This window comes from Tauraco erythrolophus, chromosome 16 (assembly GCF_009769465.1).
Source record: "Tauraco erythrolophus isolate bTauEry1 chromosome 16, bTauEry1.pri, whole genome shotgun sequence".
In the NCBI taxonomy this organism is placed as follows: Eukaryota; Metazoa; Chordata; class Aves; order Musophagiformes; family Musophagidae; genus Tauraco; species Tauraco erythrolophus.
This window is the reverse complement of record NC_141480.1, coordinates 11,315,555-11,337,890: the sequence shown is the minus strand read 5'-3', so window position 1 is coordinate 11,337,890 and position 22,336 is coordinate 11,315,555. Positions and strand designations below refer to the sequence as shown.

Here is a 22,336-nt window from a genome sequence, read left to right as displayed (position 1 = left end):
GCCGCATGGAGGGTCCGGGCCGGGCCGCGCGGGGCGGCGCCCCCTGCTGAGTCCTGGCCGCCCGGTGAGTGCGGGCCGCGAGGGGCGGCGGCGGCCGAGCCTGGCGGCTGCCCCCCGGGGAGGCGGGAGGGCAGCGCGGGGGGCTGCGGGGCGCCCCGGGGCCGCGGCCCGCTGCCCTGCCGGAGGGGCGGCGGCGGCAGGAGGAGGAGGAGAGTGTCCCGGCGGGGAGGAGGCGGTGTTCGTGTGTGTGTGTGTGTGCGCGCCGGGCAGGGGGCTGCGGGGCGCGGGAAGGGGTGTGTCTCCTCGGCTCCCAGGCGCCGTGGAGAAGAGGACGGGGATGGTGCCCGGCGGACGGGAGCGGAGCGGCGGGAGCCCGCCGCCTCCGGTCCCCTCGCTCTGCCGGGGGGTGTGGCTGCCGGTGCTGCGGGAGAGCAGCTGTGCGCGGGGGGTGTCCGGCTCCCGGAGCTGAGGTTTCGGGCCCGATGACCGCGGAAGAGCACGGATGTGGTTTGAGGGGACGGAGTGCGGGCTTAGCAGCGACTGTCAGCGTCGCTTCCAGTCCCCCTCCGTCAGGAGCGGCCCGTGCCTTTACAAGGAAAGTGAGTCTGGCAGCAAGCGCTGGGGAAACGAAAGCGCCGTCCTGCCGGGGGAGACCGGTCGTGCTGGTTTTGTGGGTGCAGGGGCTGCCCGGGTACGCGGCACCGGTGCGGTCGGCGCCGCCGCGCCGGGGATCGAGTGCAGAAGGGCTCGGCAGTTCCTGTGCTCAGTTGCTTTTCAGGCTCGTAGTCGCCTGCTCCGCTTTCGACCTGTTGGAATGCTCGGGACAGCCGGGGGGTGACCCGTGGGTGTGTGGGGTTTCTCCGCCTGGGGCGCGCTGGTGTCCAGCGGGGCGGCTCCAGTCCGTAGGGAAGGCTGCGGGGCCGGAGGAGGTGGAGAGGGTCCCGGGCCGGCTGCGAGTGGCGGGGCAGTGCGGCGGGAGGGACTCTCCCCGCTCCGGCACGGCGTTTTATGTAACTGACTGGGGCGGGCGGGCATGGAGGTTTACCGGCGAACGGTGACAGGCAGCCCCGGCCGCCTGGGAAGGGGCTCCCGCTGGGCAGCGGGGCGGCGCTGCGGGGGAGGCCGCGCCGGCCGCCTCCCACCCTCGCGGGGGGCGCAGGGCGGGGGCTGCCTCCCGCGGGCCAGGGCGCCCTCCGCGCGCCTTCCGCCGCGCAGGGGGCTGAGGGGGAGGCCGGCGCGGGGTCCCGGTGCCTCACAGGCGGGCGGACGCGGCTCGGCTGCGCCCCGGACGGCCGGGGGTGCCCGGGGCTGCGGCCGGTCCCCTCCGGAGCGGCGGAAGGGGTTTGTTTACATGTCGCCTCACCCTAGCTTGAAAGGACCGCTGGGCGGGTGAGCGGCGTGGGCGGCGGCGAATGGGAGCGCGCGTGGCTGTGGAGTGAGCCATTTAGCGGGCGGGGAGGGCGGGGTGGGGCGGGGGCGGTGGTGGCCGGGCTAGGTTGCGCTCCGCGCTGGCTGGCGGGGCGGCCATGTTGGCTGGGAGGTGTGTTAGTGGGTCAGGGGCGGGGGCGCGGTGCGGAGCGGGGCCGCCCGGGCCGGGCGAGAGCTGCCCCGGTGCTGCCCGCGGGAGGGACCGCGGCCGGAGCGGGGCCGCTGGCTGCGCCCCGTCCCTCCGGAGCTCTTTGCCACAGGGGGACTCTCGCTTCTGGGGTCCGGGCCAGCGGGGTCCGCAGGCGCGGCCCAATCCGGCCGGCAGCCGGTGCGCAGCCCGAGGGCGGAGCGGGCGGTGCCCGCGCGCAGGTGGTCCAGTTTCCCCGCTCCCGGAGGAGGACGGGGCTCGTTCCCGCCTCCTGCTGCGAGCCGGTTCCCACAGGTTGACTTGGGAAATCTCGGTGACTTCCCCGCGCTGCCTGCGGAGCTGCCCCCGGGCTGTCTCTGGCTGCCCCCGTGTCCCCGCGGGCACCTCTCCGGGTCGGAATTAAGTTCGCGCAGACCTTGAGCCGGGGACAGCCGAGGCGCGAAGCCGGAGCTGCGTTTCCCTCCATCCCGGAGGTCCACAGCTCGGGCACCGCTTTATGTAACGGTGCCCGCGGTGCTACTGGTGTGCCCGGATCTCACCCCTGGGAGTTGGCAGCGCTTTAACGCAGCCGTGCGGCGTGGCGAGGCGAGGCCAGCCCGCCGTGTCTCCCAGGGCATCGTCTAATGCAACTGGTCAGCTCTCAAAGCTAATTGAATGAGCAGAATTCACTGTGTCATGCTCCCGTGTAAAACATAGGCTTCTTCAGGCTTCTCTACGCAACAGGCTGAACAGTTTCAATCACTGAGCTGTGCCAGCTGAAGCATCAACTTCTTGTTTAAAGCAAACGTCATCTTCATGTTGTTGCCACTTGAGGGTAACTTGTTGAAATCATGCGATACATGACCTGCAGAACAGAATCAGATTCTGATATTTTCTTTCAGACACTTGAAAATGGTTACCCTTTGGCCTAAGGTCACCTAACCAAGTGGCTTCTAAGCATCCTTGGGGGGAGGGTTAATTGTTTTTATTACACCTGTGATTTTATAGTAAGAATTATAGAGGGGCAGACACAGGTGTTTTAGAAACTTGGTCGATTTTTATTGATGGCAACTTAAATGAGAAGTCAGAATTTCTATAGGAAATGTACTGAGTGATTGTTTTAGCAGGAAAGGTTTCTTGTAGAAATATCAATGTTCAGTGATAGTATTTTTGGAGGCGTGAATACTAACTCGGAGACCTCGTACAGTGCTTTGTAGCCAGTAGTTTACCTGAGCAAAGGAAGAATTGTCTGTGTTTGATGGGAGCGTTAACTAATTAATAAGAGAAATCTGCAGCAGAGGCATCAAGCCATTGAACATCCTTGCCGTGTTTTTTTTTTTTTTAAATAGTAAAGAGTGGCAAAAGAGCTTTTTGAAGGACAAAGGTTTGAAGTCCCTTCAGTGTTAGCGGGAATTAATCAGGAATAAATGGAAGCTTCTGTCTGACTAGTAGTGTGGTATAAATAAGGGAACACACTGGTTTAGATTCCCATGACTTGCATGTCCATGCTGTGTGGTTTATGAAGCCTAATTAAATTACAAATTAAAATAAAAGTTTGATAAGGATATTTGGCACTTCTTATGAAGTGCTTGAAAGTTGGCATTGGCTTGAAAATTAAGCCAAAAGTTTTCTGAAAATCATAGATTTTAAGGTTTAGACCTTGCATAGCGATTTCCTTGATTATATTATTATAATTATATTATTGTTAAAAAAAAACAAACCCTCATTCTGGTTTTGAACTCTTATGCTCTTTTTTTACTTCTTTGACTATTTTGACTGATGCGTTTTTCTGATTTGTTGCTCGCTTTGAAGTATGCTGTGCTGATAACCCATTTCTAACGAAAGTATAACAAACCATAATTTTACAGCATGAAGAATAGACTAAGATTGTACCATTCCCTTCATCATAAGAGATTTTTTTTCTGGGAACTGTAGAATTGATTTTTTTCTTACCCTGAAAGACTTTGCACTGTCAGGAAAAAAAAGATAGAAAGAACCATCATGTCGGGATGTAAAATACTGCTGGAGATTGTAAGCTGAATTGTTGTCTAGTTTTGCTTTTGTTTTCTGTCGTTGCTTTGGCCACGCCCCACTTCAGGGGAAATTCTGGCTCAAAAAAAAAAAGTTTGAATCTTAGTCTTACTGCTAATTCTCTTGTACAAACAACTCTCCTAACTGTACAGTGGTATTTTAATAAAGGTTTATGCAATTTGTATTTTAACTATTAAGAATTTTTTTAATTAATTGAAGTGTGTTAATATAATTTAATAAGTTTAACATGCTGTGTGTCCCACTCTTGGCACTGAAATAATAATAAAATCTCAGTCTCTGTTCCAGAACGTACAGGAAAGCTAGCACTTCTAGTAGGAATATATCATCTGGGCATAATCATTATAAAATATGTAGATGCAATACATTATTTGTTTGTTTAAAAAATAATGCTTTTTTACTTCTCCCTTTTGCATGATGATCAGTTATTGGCATCTGCCTGTTTGCTTGTGCAGTCACGCCGAAGCGGAATACCCCTCCAAACCTGGGTAACAGGCATTGATGTGCAGGGGTTTTAATTCAAACAAAAACTGTAGCGCTGTATTCTTTTTGGCAATTGATCAGCTCTTTTACCTGAGGTGTTGTGTGTGTGATTGGGGACTGGAGCTTCTGTTTAGTGGTATCACTTCCAGATCTTGAAGCCTGACTGCTGTGGGCAAGTAGGATTAGAAGAATAATATTGGGGGGGAAGGGAAGGTCATCAGAGGAAAAGGAACCAAGACAGTGAAGTAGCAGTTTCCCTTTCCTGAAGGGAAGAGGCTTCAAAGAAGTGAAACCGTCTTTGTATCTTTAGTTCTTTCAAATGCCAGTGCTCCATCAAACTTAGGATCTAGATAGCTTCAGTTCTTTCAAACACCAATGCTCCATCAAACTTAGGATCTGAGTGTCTTCAGCAGCTGTTTGCTCTCTAGGATAGGGAAAGCAAAGGGCATAATGTCTTAGATGCTTATGGTGGCGTTTTAATACAAATATATCACTGAGAAGGTAGAGAGACTTGGCTTCTGTGGATGAGCAAGTGAATGAGGCTGCAGTGGGTGGAAGCAGAGGAAGACCTCTTACAAGAGTGTCTTTGCTCACCTGCTACCTAAAAAAAAAAAAGGCCCACAAAAGAAAACTTTGTCATGGGGAAGAACAGTAAAATAATTTTTAAGTCTGGCTAATAACTGAAGAATCACATAGAAAGAAGTTAAAAAAACCCCACAAAAACAAAAAAAACAAACCAAACAAACCGAGAACATTACACTCGGAAGCAAAACTAAGAAAAGTACATTCTGTGTTTGAAGACCACACTGCGCAGAGTATGTTCTGTAATAGGAAACAAATTGGCACAAACTATGGAAGGAAAAAAGTTTTAAGAGAAGCATAGGAGGCCTTCTTGTATCTCTGACTGTAGTACTTCATAAAACGTCCAGATACAGCAAACGCTGCATAGCACATAATGGTTCTTTCAAAATACGTGGCATAGTTTTTGCACTGAAATTCTCTGAAATTCAGCATTTTGAATGTTTTTGCCTGGGTTTGTAGGTTTAGTACTGACAGGCTCTTGCAACGCGCTGTTTTTCGTATCTGCATCAAAAATGTCGCTTTCACGAAGTGTGCGGTATGAGGCACAGTCGCCATCATGAGAAGTGTAATTGTTCGTGTGATGGATTTGTAATGGGCATTTATCTGCTGTGCTAATAAGTACTGTGCCATCAACAAAACGGTGTGGTGAGGCTCTGTGTGCTTTTCACATCTAAATTGAGACAGAAATAGCAACTTGAGTTATAGCGAGAGTACAAATGATTCATGCAGGGGACTGAGGAAGACTTCCAGAGTTGTCAAGCTGAAAGCTGGCGGTTTAGGTTTTTCTCTTAGAGGGACTTTTTTAGGGAGAATGTATTGTTGCAGAAGGGTGTTTTACTAGTCTGGGGAAGCGGCATGTGCGTGGTAACTGCCATCCCTAATGCTGCCTGTGTTGAGTGTAGGTCTTGCTGTCTGATGGTTTAAGTGTGCTGCTGCATCAGTAATGCCACGCAGTAAGCCTGCTGTTATGAAGTTCAGTCTTACTGGGTGTCTTGGGACCACTATTAAACTATTTTAAATGAGCGTTTTCAAAAAGTAAATATAAACGCAGAGGACTCTCATTAGGATTTGCCATTAGATTGATGAATTATTAACACTATAGAAGAGGTTTTGGTTATTTATTTGTGACTAATGAATATTTTAACCAATGTAAATATGCATACTTCCATGAGTACCCCGGATTGTTAAATAAATGTTAGAACAACATAGCAGTTCTTGAGATGTCTCGCCCTTCCTCGCGCCCAAGCGAATGAGCAAGCCTTCTCCCAGGAGCAGCAGGCCAGCTTTGCGCTGATGTGACTCAGGAATCTGCAGACACAGAACCAACTCGGGGACTGGTTCCGTAATCACCTCAATCTGATTTAACTACAGGCTGCTGCCAAAAGAAGCGGTGGCACCCTGCCCGGAGCCTCGGGCGGTGTATTCCACCTGCGGTTCAGTTGCTGTGAAGCAACTACAGGATTTCACCTCCGTATCTCTGCATTTGGGAAGGGCTGATGTAAGGCATCAATGAAAATTGTCCTAAAATAGAAATTCTCACTATATATATAGCTTCAGTAATTCTTACGCTGCTATTCTTGAGCTCTGTCACAGATCTTTCCGTTCATTCAAATCCGTATTTCTGATGGATAACGTAACAACTGTACGTTACGAGTAAAGGCTTTGAGCAACCTGATCCAGTGAAGGTGTCCCTGCCCATGGCAGGCAAGTTGGAAGGTTTAGGATCCCTTTCAACCCAAACCATGCTATGATTCTGTTCTGTTTTAACTCAGCCTTGAGCTGAGAGTGCCAATAATGATAAATTCTTAGCTGTGGTCTACAAACTTACGTTTCTTCACAGAAAGCTCAGATTTTACATCTCTGCTTCCATATGTGTTGTCGACTTCTACTATACATCTTAATTTACCAGGTCATGAAAAAATACTGATAGTTAAGTGTGAACACTGGGAGTCTTTTAATGAAGATCTTGATGATCCTGAGAAATTTAGAAAGCAGTTGGAAGTAGGACTGCTTTGTTGGGAGCATGAAGCATGCTTAGATTGCGCAGTTACCAGTGGCAGTGTCTTTCTATGGCCTCACCAGGTTTCCTTCCTCCATAGAGCTACCAAGAAAAATCTTATGTTGTAGAATACTTGAATAGATCCTAATGGAACTCAAATCACATTTAAATATTAATATTGTACAATGTCAAGAATGAGATACAAAGATAATTAGGGGAACAATTAGATTAGCTGCTTTAACCTGGGAGTACCTACGTTGTCATTCTTAAATGGTGCTATAAGTTTACAACTAAAAGATTTCTCCAGTCTTTGAGATGGTAAAAGCATTTTGAACGTTTAACGTCTGTTTTGAGGATTTGTCAATGATCCAGAAGCTCCCTGGTCCTGACACTGGGAAGCGTTGGTCAGTTGTTACTGAAGTCAGTGTCAGTACAGATTAAATTTCACCCCTCTTTCCTAGTTGTGTGTGGAAGACAGTGGAATGGCTTGAGGTATGTCTTCTAACCAAAACATAACAATAACTGGTAAAGAAGCAGCAAATGTCTCTTTCCTCTTTATATCATGCAGTGGCGGAACTTTTCACAGTCTCCCACGTGAATGCAGATGGTGGTAGTCGTGTTCTGGTGTTTATGTCGAAGTATTAATCTGATGTTCTGTTGAAAAAGACACGAATCTCTGCCACTCCGTATGGAAAGAAAGTAAGATACTGCTCAGGTGTAGATTGGTATTAAAGATTATATACTTCTTGCCTCTTTCTTTGCATATGAGAACATCATTTATTTGTTTTAAAGAACAGGTCCTTTCTCCTAGATCAGGCCAGGTTGGAAAATGAATCAGTTGTTCGTGCCACGTTAACAGCATAGACAGGACTAGTTCTGCTGCGGTGTGACCTCTGCTGGGTGAAGGAGGACGGTGGTTGTCAAGGCACATTGCCCTGGGACGCAAACTTAGCTTCACATGTCGCTTTAAAATATGTAAAAAGAGTTCCCCAGAAGTTTTAGGGCAGAAAAAAAATTTTCTTAAAAGGAACCGTCTCTTCTTTGACACAGGGCCCTACAAGGAATGGCTTACTTTGATGGTGGTAGCGTGGTTTTACTGAGAACTTGGGTATAACTGGACTCATGATTGTTGTTCTCTTATGTTCTAGCAGCTGTTTGAAAAGCAGTACGTTTTGATAAGTAAAGACTTTTTTGCATAGTGCCTATTTTTACCGCAGTCTGATGGTGTATATATGCTGAATGTAACAAAATAGTTGAGATGCGATCTGAAAGTAGGAATAATCACGGGGATGCTGTCATGTGCTGGTGGGAGGAGGGTTCTGAGCGTAGCTCCGCTGTAGGAGAACACTTTTACTTTAGTATTTGTTTTTTGAAACGAGGGAATAAACATAGCCTGAGCAGATCGCGCCCAAGTCGGACTTAGGAGCAATGCTGAGAGAAGCATTCTGCTCAAAGAAACAGATACGTTTTATCTGGTAATGCTGAAAAACTGTACAAGTAGGATGGTTCATTTTTTAAATTACGCTCCTCTACTGCTGCTGTTTCGTTAAAGAGACTTTTTATATAAGAGTAGGGAACTTGCAGGCGAGCAGGACAGTAAGAAAGCAGCATCCTTGAAGACAGTGTAGTTATATTGGATACTAAGGTTTGATACCATGGATGATTTTTTTGGTTATTGTTTTTGATACAACCTTGTTCTTTTTTACTTCCTGTTACTTATTCCATGAGTCTTTTGTCGTACTTTTAGTTTAAATATAGTTACTGATGTTTGTGCAAAGGTGCTTGCTTTTCTACAGTTCAGTTTTCCCTTACATTGTTAAAAAATGCAGGATTAAGCAGGATATGAGGCTTGGAAAAGTCTTCAGATATACATCTAAAGTAACAGCAGGTCTACAGAAACTACTAAACGGGTAAAATTACTAATAGATAACTTGGACCAATTTCAGCATGTGCCTTACTTGAAATTAACAGAGAAGATATTTATTATTAGGCAACCCTGGCACAATTTTTAGTTTGTTTTTTGGGAGAAGTCTCTCTCTTCCCTTCCTCTGCTGCCGGACGGTGAGCACGCTGTAATCCCACTGCCACTAGATGTTGCTGTATGAGTGATTGGTACAATCTCACCTGATGCTGGATGGAGTAGTCTCTGAAGAAAAGGAGGAGATATCGCAGAAACAGTATTTCTGCCTATTCTGAAATTAGTATTTTGAGACGTTTGCCTGAGACATTTTTAGAATTTATTGGCTCTATTATATTAGTCATAAAGATTGTTTCTCGCTTGTATACCCAGCAGTATGCTAGTCATTATTTCCAATTAGGCAGGCTTTTCTTTTCATACAGCTGTAGAGCTCATGGTCTCGGTAGTGAGGAAGAAGGCAACAAAATGTAACTCGCCAAAAAGGTTTTCACAGGAACTCTGTTCTGTAGCATCTGTGGCTTTTCAGTTGATGAAAGATGACGGGGGAAGAAAATTACTATACATTCCAGCATGAGGAATAATCGTTTCTCAAGGGAAACTTTTGTCCTTGCTTCACTTTGCCTGTTTTTTTAAGCACTACCTTTTTGGTGAAGGATCACTTACCTCCTTGGGGGGTTGCTGTGTTTATTCTACACAGAAGTCTACAAATAGAAGAGCTCCATCAGAGTGAACTGAAGCTATCCTAAGGAAAAATTTCATTGCATGGATTGTGTAAACTCACTGAGACTGAAGTAAAGCTGGAAAGGAATCTACCCGTGAATAAAACAAGAAGTTTGGAATTGGATTTGGGGAATCTGGGCTTGGAAATGCCTCAGGTAAGTCTGTTACGAGTTTATTTGCTTCTGTAAATAATATTGCTTCGTTTTTTAAAAAAAAAAAAAAAAGGCAAGTTTAAGAGCAAATTTGACTGACATCAGCAGGGAGAATTTAGAAGAGATTAAATGGTGTATATTTTCTAGGGTCCCAGTAGTGTCCACAGTGGAAGCTATGTTGCTGCACTTGGCACTGTTTTTATTCACACAGCAAGATTCAGCAAAGCTGTCCTCTGGATGAGGGTGGATGCCTGGAGAGCAGCCTTTTGTTACTGCAGTGATTCACACATCAGCACACTGAATGACTTTCAGCAGTACAGTGTTTCTCCCTTCCCAACCCTCAGGGCAAGTGTGTCTAGAAGAGAAATAGAGGTCTGGAATTAAATGTAGCAGAAAGCCTTACTGCCCATTCCCTGCATGCCCAGTCATCCTGCATAATTTTTTTTTGTAAAGTTTCACTTCATTCTCGAGAGATATAACACTCTCGATTTAGTTGTAATGAATTTTGCAATTGCTACAATCTCAGGTGGAAGTTTTAAGAGTCCTAATGGTTATAAAACCAGTCAACACTGCTTTAGTACAAAATGGTTTGTATTAGGGTGAAGGCCCTGCAAGCGTGTGGTGCCTGTTGATACTCGCAGATCTTGCCAGTGCTCGCTCTCCTCTTCTACAAATGCTGACATATCCCTAAACTTGGCAAACGCGTGAGAATTTCAAACCAACAAAAAAGAATGAATGAGCAATGCTCTTGCAGCTATATGATGAATACAAATGTGTCCTTTGATTAAAGAGCTGCATGTTGTTAGCTGCTCTTAAAGCATTCTCTTGCTCTCAGAAATGTACATGCTTATCTGTAGGTGAAAACCTTCCAGATGCAAGTATAGCACAAGTTCAGAGACTTGGATGAAATGGCAATACTCTTTATGTTTCGTTGAAGAAAAGAATACACCTTTTTATAGCATGCTTCAAATGTCAGTATCAATTTTGTTGTAGCCTAGTGTGAGTGGAATGGACCCTCCTTTTGGGGACGCCTTTCGGAGCCATGTGTTCTCAGAGCAGACTCTTATGAGCACGGATCTCTTGGCAAGCAGTTCAGATCCAGACTTCATGTATGAACTGGTAGGTCGTCTTTCTGTGTGTGTACATAACTTCCTCTCCTTGACTAATACCCTGAGTTCGTGTAGTAAGAAAAGGGTTCTTGAACAAGAATGCTAGAAGATTATTCATTACTGCTACCTACTGATTAGGGAAGAGCCTACCTGCTTGTCCAGCAAATGTGATGCTTCCTCAATAGGTGCTTGTTAAAGCTGGCCATCACGAGTGGCTTGATACACAAGTCTCAAATAGAGCTGTGCTGACGTTATGTAATGGTGCTTGAGACTCTTCCTTACGATCTTTTCTGCAAGAGCAGCTATATGCAACTTCACCCAAGCTGTGAATGCAGGGAAGCAAAAAAAAAGTTGACTCAAGAGCTATGTATACTAGTATTTTTTATGTGTTTGGATTTTTTTGCCCTGCATGAAAGGAGAAAGGTAGCTCATAGTCATTAATTGGTCATGTTAGAATGAGGTTTTCCAGGGACTGGTAAACTTGAGCATATTCTGTTAAGCACGCAGCAAAGATTGACCGAGGTTAATAGAGACTAGAACAGCTTGCCTGTGATGTCTTTTCATATTTTAAATACATAGATATTGGTGCTAGTCTAGTTCCTGATGACCAGATGAATTTGCAGTAGCAGAAGAAGAATCCAGTGGCATTTGACTTGTATTTTTAGCAAACTCTTATGAAGGATCTGCTGCTGAAGTACAGAAGCTGGACTTCATTCTGACCCTCAAAAGAAGCTTTTAGTTGGAAGTTGAGGTATCTTCATGTGTTATCACTCTCCTACACTTCACTGGAACTAAGCTCACCATACTAGATTAGGTAGAGGACAGAGATGTTTGATGCTTTTTGGTTTTAATTCTTGACTTGTCTTATTATGCACAGGACAGAGAAATGGACTATCAGCAAAGCTCCAGAGACAACTTACTTTCAATGGAGGACTGCAAAGACCTTGAGAACCTGGAGTCTTTTACGGACATCCTGGACAAAGAAGCTGCTCTCACGTCAAAGTGGGAGCAGTGGGACACCTACTGTGAAGACTTAACTAAGTACACTAAATTAACCAGCTGTGACATCTGGGGAACAAAAGAGGTGGATTACCTGGGTCTTGATGACTTTTCAAGCCCATACCAAGACGAAGAGGTGATAAGCAAAACACCGACACTGGCTCAGCTTAACAGTGAAGACTCCCAACCTGTTTCGGATTCACTCTATTACCCTGATTTGCTTTTTAGTGTAAAACAAAACCCTTTAAATTCTTTGTTACCTGGCAAAAAAATTGCAACCAGAGCAGCAGCCCCAGTCTGTTCCTCCAAGAACGTTCAGGCTGAGGCACCTTTGTCGGACTATGTTCAGAAGGCAAGTAAACCTGCAACTCAGCCTGCTTCCAGTACACAAATCATGGTGAAGACCAATGTGTACAATAATGAAAAGGTGAACATTCATGTTGAATGTAAAGACTATGTTAAAAAGGCAAAAGTAAAGATCAATCCTTTACCACAGAGCAGACCAGTGCTGAGCCAGACACATGCTGATGCAGCAAAGGAAAACACCTGCTATTGTGGTGCTGTAGCAAAGAGACAAGAAAGAAAAGGAATGGAGTCCCCACATAGTCAGAGCACACCTCCTGTTTTGCCTTTTAAAGAGACTCAAGAACTGCTCCTCAGTCCACCCCAGGAAACCCCAGGGCTTGTTGTGGGGGAGAGCAGTCTTTCTGCCAGCACATCGGTGTCGGATTCTTCACAGAAGAAAGAAGAGCACAACTATTCTCTTTTCGTGGCAGACAGTTTGGGTGAACAGTCAGCCAAAGGAGACCCTGAGGAAGATGAGGATGATGAGGATGATATTGAAGATGAGGACCACGATGAAGGATTCGGCAGTGAGCACGAGCTGTCTGAAAACGATGATGAGGAAGAAGATTATGAGGATGATAAAGATGACGACATCAGTGATACGTTCTCAGAACCAGGTACCAGGAATGTTGGGCTTTGTTAACATGGAGGTTAATGGATTTGCTTGCCAAGTGGGAAAGAATGCTTTATAGTTACAGATGAGCAACACTGATCTTAAATTACGAACTTTCAGTCCATGGTTTCTAAGTGCTTTGCAAAATGTAATTAATGAAAACTATACAAGGTCTCTGTTGCCCTGTTCCGATAGGAACTGCATAAACTGTCACAAAACAAAAACAATAAGAGAGAATACAGGAAACCTCGCTTGTAGCATAAGGTCACAGTGCAACTACCTGCAATTGTTTTCTTCTTTTCTCGTGGCTTGATGGTAGGATGTGCGGAGCTTTCTAGTGCTTCAGTAGGTTGCTGCTTTTAATTTTTCCAGAGTTGTATCTCGTGATAGCTGGTATGAAATCATAGCCTGAGAGAAATAATTTCATAATTACTTAAGTCCTACTGTAGGTACGGTTCTCCACAGAATCCAAAGAATACCTACCACTGAAACTAATATAACCGTTTCTTGGTGGTTTTCAGCAGTAACACTTAGTGGGTCTTCAAAGGATACTGAATTCCTCTCTTCTGCATGTAGAAACGGAGCCTTAACAACAGAAATAAGAACTAACCTTCACCTAGAAGGTAACAAAGCGGTAACGTTGTGTAAAAATAAAATCTGAAGGGAAAGGGACAGGACTGTAACCAAGTATTAGTTTCATTGTAGAAGCTATTGTAATATTCACATTTCATAAATGCTTTGTGGTAGAGTATAAGAATTAAGGTATTCAGATATTTGGTAAAACATAACTTCAGGGGGGAAAGCCAATGAAATTTTGCCTTTTTAAAAATAGCAGCTTCCCTAAAGCTTGTCAGTGTTTGTCGAAATGAACTCTCGGGTTAAATTATTTTCTAAGTAGATTTCCTGCGTAGCCTTTAAACTTGTTAAGCATTATGCCCTTTATGTTACTTCTACATGTGCATAACGCATTTTTATTAGCGTTTTAAAACCTCTTCCTCCCTTCTTCTGCATTGAACTCGCTCTACTTTCCGGGGCTTTGGGTCGCTGTTGCAGCTCTGTAATGCTTGCTGTACTGCACAGCGCTTTGCAGCCCACAGAGGCGTGTCGCACAGAAGGCCTGGAAACCTTGAAGAAGAGATGTTGTGTTAAAACGCTGGGATTTCGGGTGGTGGAATTACATTAACGATTTGCCGTTTGTTCAGATTTTACTGAGTAGCAGTGGCTCTTGCCTTCCAAATACAGCTCCACCCTGCAGTACAGTAGCTGAGGAGTTGGGCTCATGCAAGCTTGCTAGAACTTGAAGGGAATGAGGCCATTCAGTCTGAGCATGGTGATATTAAAAACGTCACCGTGTGGTTTGATTATATTGGAAGGTAACATCTCCAGGTGTTTTGATTTTGTCGCTCTTGTACTTGGCGTTGCTTGTTTACCTTTAGAGTAAAGGTAGATACTATGGATAAAGTTTCTAAAAATAGGCATGGCACAGGAAGATTTTATCTTCCAAAATCAGTTGATGAATTTAGAGCGAAGGTGCAATTTACTGAAAGGACAAAAACTTACTAGTTATTGCTGACCCTCTGATGTATTTTATACACAGTTTGCTTTTGTTTGTTCTTCACGTATGATTTTGGGGTGCATTAAATGCTTTCTTAAAGTGTTAGTGTTGTTTGAGGAAATACTTAGACATAGTGACCTTCATGAAGTTGGAGAAATAACTAAAAATATGACTGGCTGTTGAGCAAGTTTGGGCAACAATGTTTTTATTATCACCACCATACAGATTTAGCAATTTTGGTCACCTGCAAAAGTAATTTATTATGGGAACTATCAGCTCAGGCTTTTCTGGCACTTAAACTGTTTTTGCCATTACTGGTAAATTTTACTTATTTAATAGAATATTTGTAAATGACTGCTTCTCCCATCAAGTAATCAAGAGATTCCAGAAACAGGAGATGCAACAACCGATTCAGTTTTCAGTAGCACTGGAGAAGTAGCTGAAAGGAAAAAGTGCTTGTAGAGTCATGGAGATTATTTAAAGAAGTTGCATTGCATCTGTTCTGAGCACCTGGACCATCGGCTGTGATAAAGAGACTCATAAGTTGTTTGGCAGAAGTCAGTATAATTAAATGATGAAGAGAAGGGTTTTTCTGGTTTTGTTTTGTTGGGGCTATTTTTGCTTTTAATCTGGTAAAATGCAGAACTCATGTCCGTCCTTTTCTCTGGTTTACTTAATTTAACCCTGGTGAATTTAAACCTAAAGCGATAGTAAGGGATGTGAACAAAGATTTTAAGGAGAAACTTGAAAAGGGCTTGAAAGGTAAATAGGAGAACCCTTTCAGTTTTCTTAGAAGCCTGCCAAAGAAGGTGAGACTGCTGTATGATCCTTGCGCAGAGGAGAATTCAAGGAAGGTGAATACGGTGCAGAAAAGCTGAACAGATTTGTTGCACTCCTGTCTGCTGCGGACTAGGCTAGGACATTGTGCACTAGATTATTCCATGTAACTTGAAAACGATAGCAGGTCAGTGTTGCAAGGCAGGATGCATTATAAGTCAACCTAATTTAAGTTGCTAACTTAATTATGGTTTAAACAAGCAAACAGGAAGTCTTGATTCTAACCTTGTTTTACATTTGTACATATCAGCTCTTAAAGAGGTTTGTTTTCATCGCTCGGCTTAATTTTGTGTTGTCAGGAAGACTGGCTAAAGTTATCCGTATCCATATAATGAGTTACGTAGCTTGATGTGTTTTTTCAAGTGGAAAGTAAGTGGGGTTTTTGAGAGTATTTTGATATTTATGTCAAACAGCATTTGGGTAAAATGGAAGTACAGTTAAAAATCCTTATGGTATTTGAAGATATATTTAATATAAATTGTCATCATTTTGGCTATACAAGAACAAGTGTTTTATAAAGCATGTTTCATTGTTTGATTTGCATTTAAAATACTGTATTTTTAATAAACTAGAGAATCAAAGTAAATGAGCTGATGAAATTATTAGAAACAGAACTTTAGAACTGATTTCATCCTTCTGCACACTTCACTTTTATTCGTACTTCGGGTTATAAGGTGAGAGTCAGACCAAAGGGAGAAGGTTTGTTTTTCCTCTTTCAACTGGTTTTTCAAGTGCAAACAGACTAATTGAATGAACTGTTTTAAAAAGAAGAAAGTGTTCTTTGTACTGCTGTTAAAAGATGAAGCAGAGCTCAAGCATACTGGGTCAAAGCTTGTTAAGCTTACAGTCTGTTTGGTGGCTGGCTTTTCTTTAAGCCTTATCAGTGTATGTAATGTTTTGAAATGCATTCTTTTAATAAATAAAGTAAATGTAAACTATTATATAGTATTTTAGTACAAAAGGCGAGGCAGCGGTTTGGGGTTTTTTGACCTGAGTATAAGTTGTCTTTATTTTCTAAAGCATACGTAGGATTTCAAAACCTGTGGTTTGTGTTTACATAATTATGGTATAAATATTTATGCAATGTGGATAGTGGCATTACAGTTTCCATGTACTTCACAAACAGTTCATCATATCAGGGCATCATAATATACCTCTAAAATACTGTGTAGCTTTATTGTGGATGATTTCTCTCCATCCCACTAAAGAGGTTGTGTTCAGATCCTTTCAGTTTAGACAGTCTGTTCTTATGGACTTTAGGTCATCGTCCTGATAACTTCTTTTAGTCTAAGAGAGATGGGTCGTTTGATTTATTTCCCAAAGGCATTCAAACTCAAGGAAGAGCAGGAGTTGGACTCGATGATCCTAATGGGTCCCTCCCAACTCAGAATATTCTACGAGTGGATAATTTTGCTTTCTTTATTACTCCTTTGCCAATCCATCTTTATTATCTGCTTCTCTTTTCATGCTTTTTGATTCGAGATAAATAAAAATGTGGAGGCAAGTTAGGATTATGTTCCTGCAAATTCATGGAGAAAATTGTAAGGGTGGAAGAATGCTCTCCAACAGCTGTTGTCTGTACTCTGCAGTGGCGGGGTTGAGGGGGAGAAGAGCAGTAGAGCTTAAGGGGTCAGAGGACAGAAAGGAGCCTTCCATGCATAAATAATTTGTCTCTATTCAGCTGATGAAGCACCACCACTAGCTCAATGTCTAGGCCTGGGTTTAAGGCGAGTACCCAGCAGTAGTTGACGCTGAAAACCAAGTCTATTAGATAATGTAAAACAGGCCTTGTCTGTGGTTTTGCTCTGAACTTGAACACTCAGTCCACTGTTAAAGGGCTAGAAACAGTTTTGTAAACATGATGTAAACAATGCAATGCGTCCTTTTAGGGTATGAAAACGATTCTGTGGAGGATTTAAAAGAAATGACTGCAATATCCTCTCGGAAAAGAGGCAAGCGAAGATACTTCTGGGAGTACAGTGAGCAGCTAACGCCATCGCAACAAGAAAGAATGCTGAGGCCGTCCGAGTGGAATCGAGATACGTTACCAAGTAACATGTATCAGAAGAACGGTCTCCATCATGGTAAGAATAGAGTCCTAGTTACAAGTGAATGTCTTTCCTTCTGACACCTTCAGTAGCCAGACTCCCATACTTGCAAGTGCTAAGAAGTTGTGTTTTGGCCATGAAAATAAATCATTAAAACACTGCATGTCTGTTGCTCAGTTAGGAGAGTTCTGCACAGTGTCCAAGGAAGGCACAGTGAACATACAGTAGTAACTTTCAGTGTGGTTTCTTCCAGAGGAAGGTGGATGAATTGAGAATTGTAACTTCCAAGGGTTTTCAGTGGAAACCCCAAGAGTTTGGAATTTTCTCAGTGCGATACTGTAAACATCATGGATGGGTCGCTTGACTGATATTTACTCCTCATAGCCTTTAGTTTCAGTCTTGCTTGTGTTACAAGCTGGAAGTGATCTGAGATGCAAAGTTCACGTTAACTGCAGTATGAACTATAGGACAAGCAAAAAGGTGTAGCTGTCTCTTTTTGGCTCCTCCCTGCTTCTTCCTCCCAGCTATGCGAACGCAGCGCAGCGAAGCAATTACTCTTCTGTGAATAAACTGTTTCTTTAAAATACCCTCTTAGAAACTTAAATCAATCGGTCTAATAACTGCATTTTATTCCCGTAACTTTCTGATTAGCAATTTGCTGTACCACACACATAACATCACCCAGAACAAACCACTCTTAGGAGTAACGTTTGTTGTCTTCTCACAGGGCCTTTTTGGTAGGCTGCTCCATTTGAGTTTGGCTTTGAAGGAGAAAATGAAACCAGCTTCCCTGGTTGTAATGTTACATTCCCTTACAATTGAAAATTACTCTCTCTAATGTGACAGTTTACCTTCTGTTAAACCAAAATATTTTTTGTTGTTGCTACTTGTAGATTTATTCAGGGAAGAAAACTTCTTTTTTTAAAAATTATTTCCTTAGTTTTTATATGCTTATTTATCTTGTAGTGAAATATCAGTACGTAAAGTCCCTATCGCTGCTGCTTCTTATGAAGACTTACATACTTATACTTCTTATTAAACAACAAATAACCAAACATGCCTTGAGGACTCAATCCCACCAGATAGGAGGAGTAAGTGGCCTTTAAGTCAGGTGCATATGCAAGGGATTTGTAGGATCAAACACTACTTAACATCTAGAAGCTACAGAATATAACACATGAGGATTTTTCTGTTTTCATATACAGACATGTACCAAGGTCATCTACTACCTCAGATAAATCATGCTAAATTATCAGCTCTCTAATAATAATTTCTGGAGCAGATTTCATTAGTTCTATTAACATTTTAATGTGAGTATCTGTAACAACTGACATTTTTAATAGAAATCTTGAAAAAGACACATAGCAATGGCAGAGAATCTTAAGGAATAAAGATTTTGTCTTGAATATGTGTATTTCCTCAGAAAAAACAGACCTTAAATAGCTTCAAATACATATAAAAGGGGTTGACTAGCATGTATGTGGATCCTTTAAGCTTAATATCACTGAAGATCATTTCAGTACCAGGCCTCGACACTCTTTCTTAATACGGAACTTTAGCAATAAGATTATTTCGTAATTTAATCAACTTCAGTGTGCCAGAGGATACATTGGCTGAATACATGAGTTAGCAAGTTACAGTTGGGGCAAAACAACTAGATTTGAACTTGGGACATACATTTTTTAGCACAGTTGTGTGTATACTGTCTGTCACATCCAGTAGCCTGTCTGGCAGTATTTGCTCTTATCTGATCTGGATATAATATGACTTGTACAAAGCAGTTTGTCTGGAAATGCTCTTTCTGTTCTGAAAAGCCATAGGGATCACATGATTCCAGTCCATTCTCTTGTAATGAACAAAGGAACTTAAACCGAACCCCAAAAAATACATATTTAAGGATGTTTTTTCGCAGGTTTGTGTACACGTTGTGTCACTTCCCAACCCAATTTTCTGCATATTTAAAACAGGAAAATATGCAGCAAAGAAGTCACGGAGGACTGATGTAGAAGACCTGACTCCCAACCCCAGAAAACTTCTACAGATCGGTAATGAACTGAGGAAGCTGAATAAGGTGATCAGTGACCTGACACCAGTCAGTGAACTTCCCTTAACTGCCAGACCGAGGTCAAGAAAAGAAAAGAACAAGCTGGCTTCCAGGTATGTATTAGATAATGCTACATGGATGAGTAAATGTGAATTACTGCAACTGTACGATTAAGATCGAACTAATTTTTGCCTCAAGAGATCCTGCTTCATCATGACAGTTCCTGCAGTGGGCTAATTACCAGTTTATCAAAAAGCAGGGCAGCTGGAGCTTTGGAGATGTAGTTTGCCCATTCCCTAGATAACGATGTATTTCCACTGAAAGCTGGCTTACTTAGCTGCAGGGCAAACGATTGATACAGTGATAAAATCCACAAATGGAAGTGCAAGCAAATAGAGGTAGCACAGCGCTTTCAGCGAAGGTGAGTGAGTAGACAGGTGATTTTGTACGTCACAGCTCTGGGAGTATTGGTGGATAAGTTTGTGTGGCAAACAAACAGATGCTCTTAGTATTCTGGAGTTTTTGTTAGTGTTCTAATTCTTCCCCTCTTCTTACTATAGGGCTTGTAGACTAAAAAAGAAAGCCCAGTATGAAGCCAATAAAGTAAAACTCTGGGGTCTCAACACGGAATATGGTAAATACAACTCTTCGCATCTTAATTTTTCTCTTGTTCAGGCAAGTCTGTGTTTTGCACCATCATGTAACCTGGGTCATACCTGGAGGTTCTTAGAGAAAACAGGGTTGGTAAAAACCCAACAGTTTTTTTGGTACAAAAACAGTCTGCTCCATAAAGTGTACGTGACTTGGTTACCTGCAGTGTTGAGCTAATTTACAGATGTAAATTACGTAAACGTATGCATGTAATGTAAATATTTTTGAAAATATGTTTACAGATGTAAACCATTACATCTTAATTTTACAGTAAGTGTGATGTGACACCTTTGACGCTTACAGAAAACAGTGTGTGGACAACTGTGGATCTCTCTTGCTCCAGGAGGAACGTGCTGTAAATCTAATCCAGTTGGTTTTCTTTGCAGATAACTTACTGTTTGTGATCAACTCCATTAAACAAGAAATTGTTAATCGAGTGCAGGTACCTAAAGATGATAGAGGAGTCAACATGGAACAAAAGTTGAACATACTTATTAAAGACACTCTTGGTAAGCAGTAAACTTAATGTATTCACGTGTATGCGAAGAGACATGTAATGTATGATACGTTAGATTGCAAACAATTTCTGGAATGAGAAAAGGAAGAAGCACTTCGTAATTTCAGTTGTCTGTGCTTTTCTGTTGGTTACTCACCAAAGCATTCATTGGCTTTGTATTACTTACAGGAATGTATAAACACGTGCAATGAATAGTGACCTTACAGCATGTTTTCTTACCCTCCCTTTTTAGGATTACCTGTAGCTGGGCAGACATCAGAATTTGTGAATCAAGTTTTAGAGAAGACTGCAGAAGGAGACCCCACTGGTGGCCTTGTAGGGCTGCGAATACCAATGTCAAAAGTTTAAGACATGACTTAGCTGTTCTCCTCGGTCAGATTCTACCTGTGTTGTCAAGTACTTCATTGTAAATTGCATTCTGGTCTGCATGTCAGTTTAGCATTATGTAAACACTTACAATTAGGTTCCATTGTTTTTAAATAACAATGTAGTAAAACAAATCAAAGCATGATATAAAATGCTTAATAGCATTTTTGGAGCATAAACCAGATAGTTTAAAAGCTGCTTTATGATTAAATACAGAGATGAGGATTTTTTTTAAAATTAAGTTACCTAGGACCAGACTATATCGCTTTTGTTTTAGAAGCAAAAACATGTTTTTGCTAGTAAAAATTTTTAGCATACGCCAGACGTTGTGACAGGTTTATGCTCCAAGTAAAATCAGAGGAAGCATTTTTTTTGTAAAGCTGTCAATTTAGGGTTTGGGTTTTTTTTGTTGTTCTTTTTTTTTTTTTGAATAATTGGATTTTCTTTATTCTTAAAAAACAGTAAGCTTTCTTTGCAACCATTAACTTGTACATAGCACACATGGCATTAGAGCTAGTGTGCCATATAAGACTTTAATTTTCTGAGCTTAATATAGTATTTAAATGTCTGTGCAAGCAAGAGAAAAAAAAGTATATTCTTTGTGCCTTGTATTTTTGGGGGGAGAGCTATCAGTATAAGCTGGTAAAGTTTTGTATGAAGAAAACCCTGAGGGGAAAAACCAAGATGTATAGATGGTAAGATGAGGGGTTTTAATGTATTTGTTCCAGCTCTTAAAATTTTTGAATGTATATAGGAATATGTTGAAAATGTAGATATATGCCACAGAGTCTATGTATTGTATAAAAGATGGCTCTAGAAAACTCAATTTCGGTACTTTGGCCGGAAGAAAACAAATACTTGCACATTAATGCGATTGTTTATTTTTGTACCAAAGACAAATGCAACTGATATGGCGAACTGCCAGTCTAAGTAAAGTTTTGCACAGCTTATATGATACTGTACTGAATGTAAAAACAAATGAAAAAAGAAAAAAAATTAAAGGTCAGGGTTAGGGATCTTACTGAACTGTGAATTTTTTTGTTTGGGTCCAATTATCTACAGAAGGAGCATTCATACATAACAATATTATTTTGCTGTTCTTGTAGTTCGCTTCCATGGTAGATAAGTTGGTGGCCGTCTCGGAGTCTTTAAATCTTTTTTCTCTGCACTTACTGTAGGAGATTTTAATATATTTGGATTTTAGTAAGCTATTGGTAAAATAGTTTTCAACTTTGAGAATTTAAAAAAAAATATTTAGCTTGTTGTAGTATACTTCCACCAAACAACCAAAATAAAATTATTTTTATTGTAATGTGTATATATGTAAAGAGAAAAAAGAGCTACAAATATCTAATTCCTTAGTTGCCACTTTTCCAGTTGATGTATTATTATGCATGTGATGTTTCCAAGGATCAACACAGGCTTCAAACAAAACAAACAAAAAAAAAATTTATAGACTTTTATATTTTTGTACAGGTATTTCGAAACTAGCTTCTTCAAACTTATATGTGACTTATTCTTGTTAATTCAGTAGTTTCTATGGTTGAGGAATATTAACACACAGTTCTTATTTGCTCTTCTGCTAATAAGAGTTGGCTTTGTAGTCAGTGTTAACGTCCAGATTAAAAGCTTTAGCCTTTGATGAGAAAGTCCTTTATCTCAAGGCAAGATCATTCTCTGGTTTCATGGACCCCCCCTTTTCCTCCCTGTTCTTTCTCTCCCTATTTAAAGATGACAAAACACTGTTTACTGAAAATAGAAATACCAAATATTTTCAAATGTAGCTGCTGAAAA

General features: G+C 42.2%; 1 protein-coding gene across 3 annotated transcripts; it reads left to right on the top strand.

The window, feature by feature from the left end:
• Window positions 1-21,563, top strand: CREBRF (CREB3 regulatory factor). 3 transcript variants are annotated; one of them, XM_086621773.1, is made up of 10 exons: window positions 1-64; window positions 9,284-9,461; window positions 10,452-10,577; window positions 11,445-12,528; window positions 13,046-13,147; window positions 16,806-17,000; window positions 18,932-19,121; window positions 19,569-19,642; window positions 20,046-20,168; window positions 20,409-21,563. In XM_086621773.1, exons 2-10 carry the CDS (start codon window positions 9,453-9,455, stop codon window positions 20,522-20,524), a joined length of 2,019 nt encoding a protein of 672 aa, XP_086477899.1. In that variant the 5' UTR covers window positions 1-64; window positions 9,284-9,452; the 3' UTR covers window positions 20,525-21,563. The 3 variants fall into 3 exon arrangements, with proteins under 3 accessions (XP_086477899.1, XP_086477900.1, XP_086477901.1); XM_086621774.1 differs by lacking the exon at window positions 13,046-13,147; XM_086621775.1 differs by lacking the exons at window positions 19,569-19,642; window positions 20,409-21,563 and having other exon boundaries at window positions 20,046-20,072.
• The last annotated feature ends 773 nt before the right edge of the window (window positions 21,564-22,336 follow it).

What these genes read in the sequence shown, in the direction of transcription:
- CREBRF (XM_086621773.1), top strand. An exon ending in GAAGAACGGTCTCCATCATG is followed by an intron (nt 17,001 to 18,931) that starts GTAAGAATAGAG and finishes TATTTAAAACAG; the next exon opens with GAAAATATGCAGCAAAGAAG. An exon ending in ACTTATTAAAGACACTCTTG is followed by an intron (nt 20,169 to 20,408) that starts GTAAGCAGTAAA and finishes CTCCCTTTTTAG; the next exon opens with GATTACCTGTAGCTGGGCAG.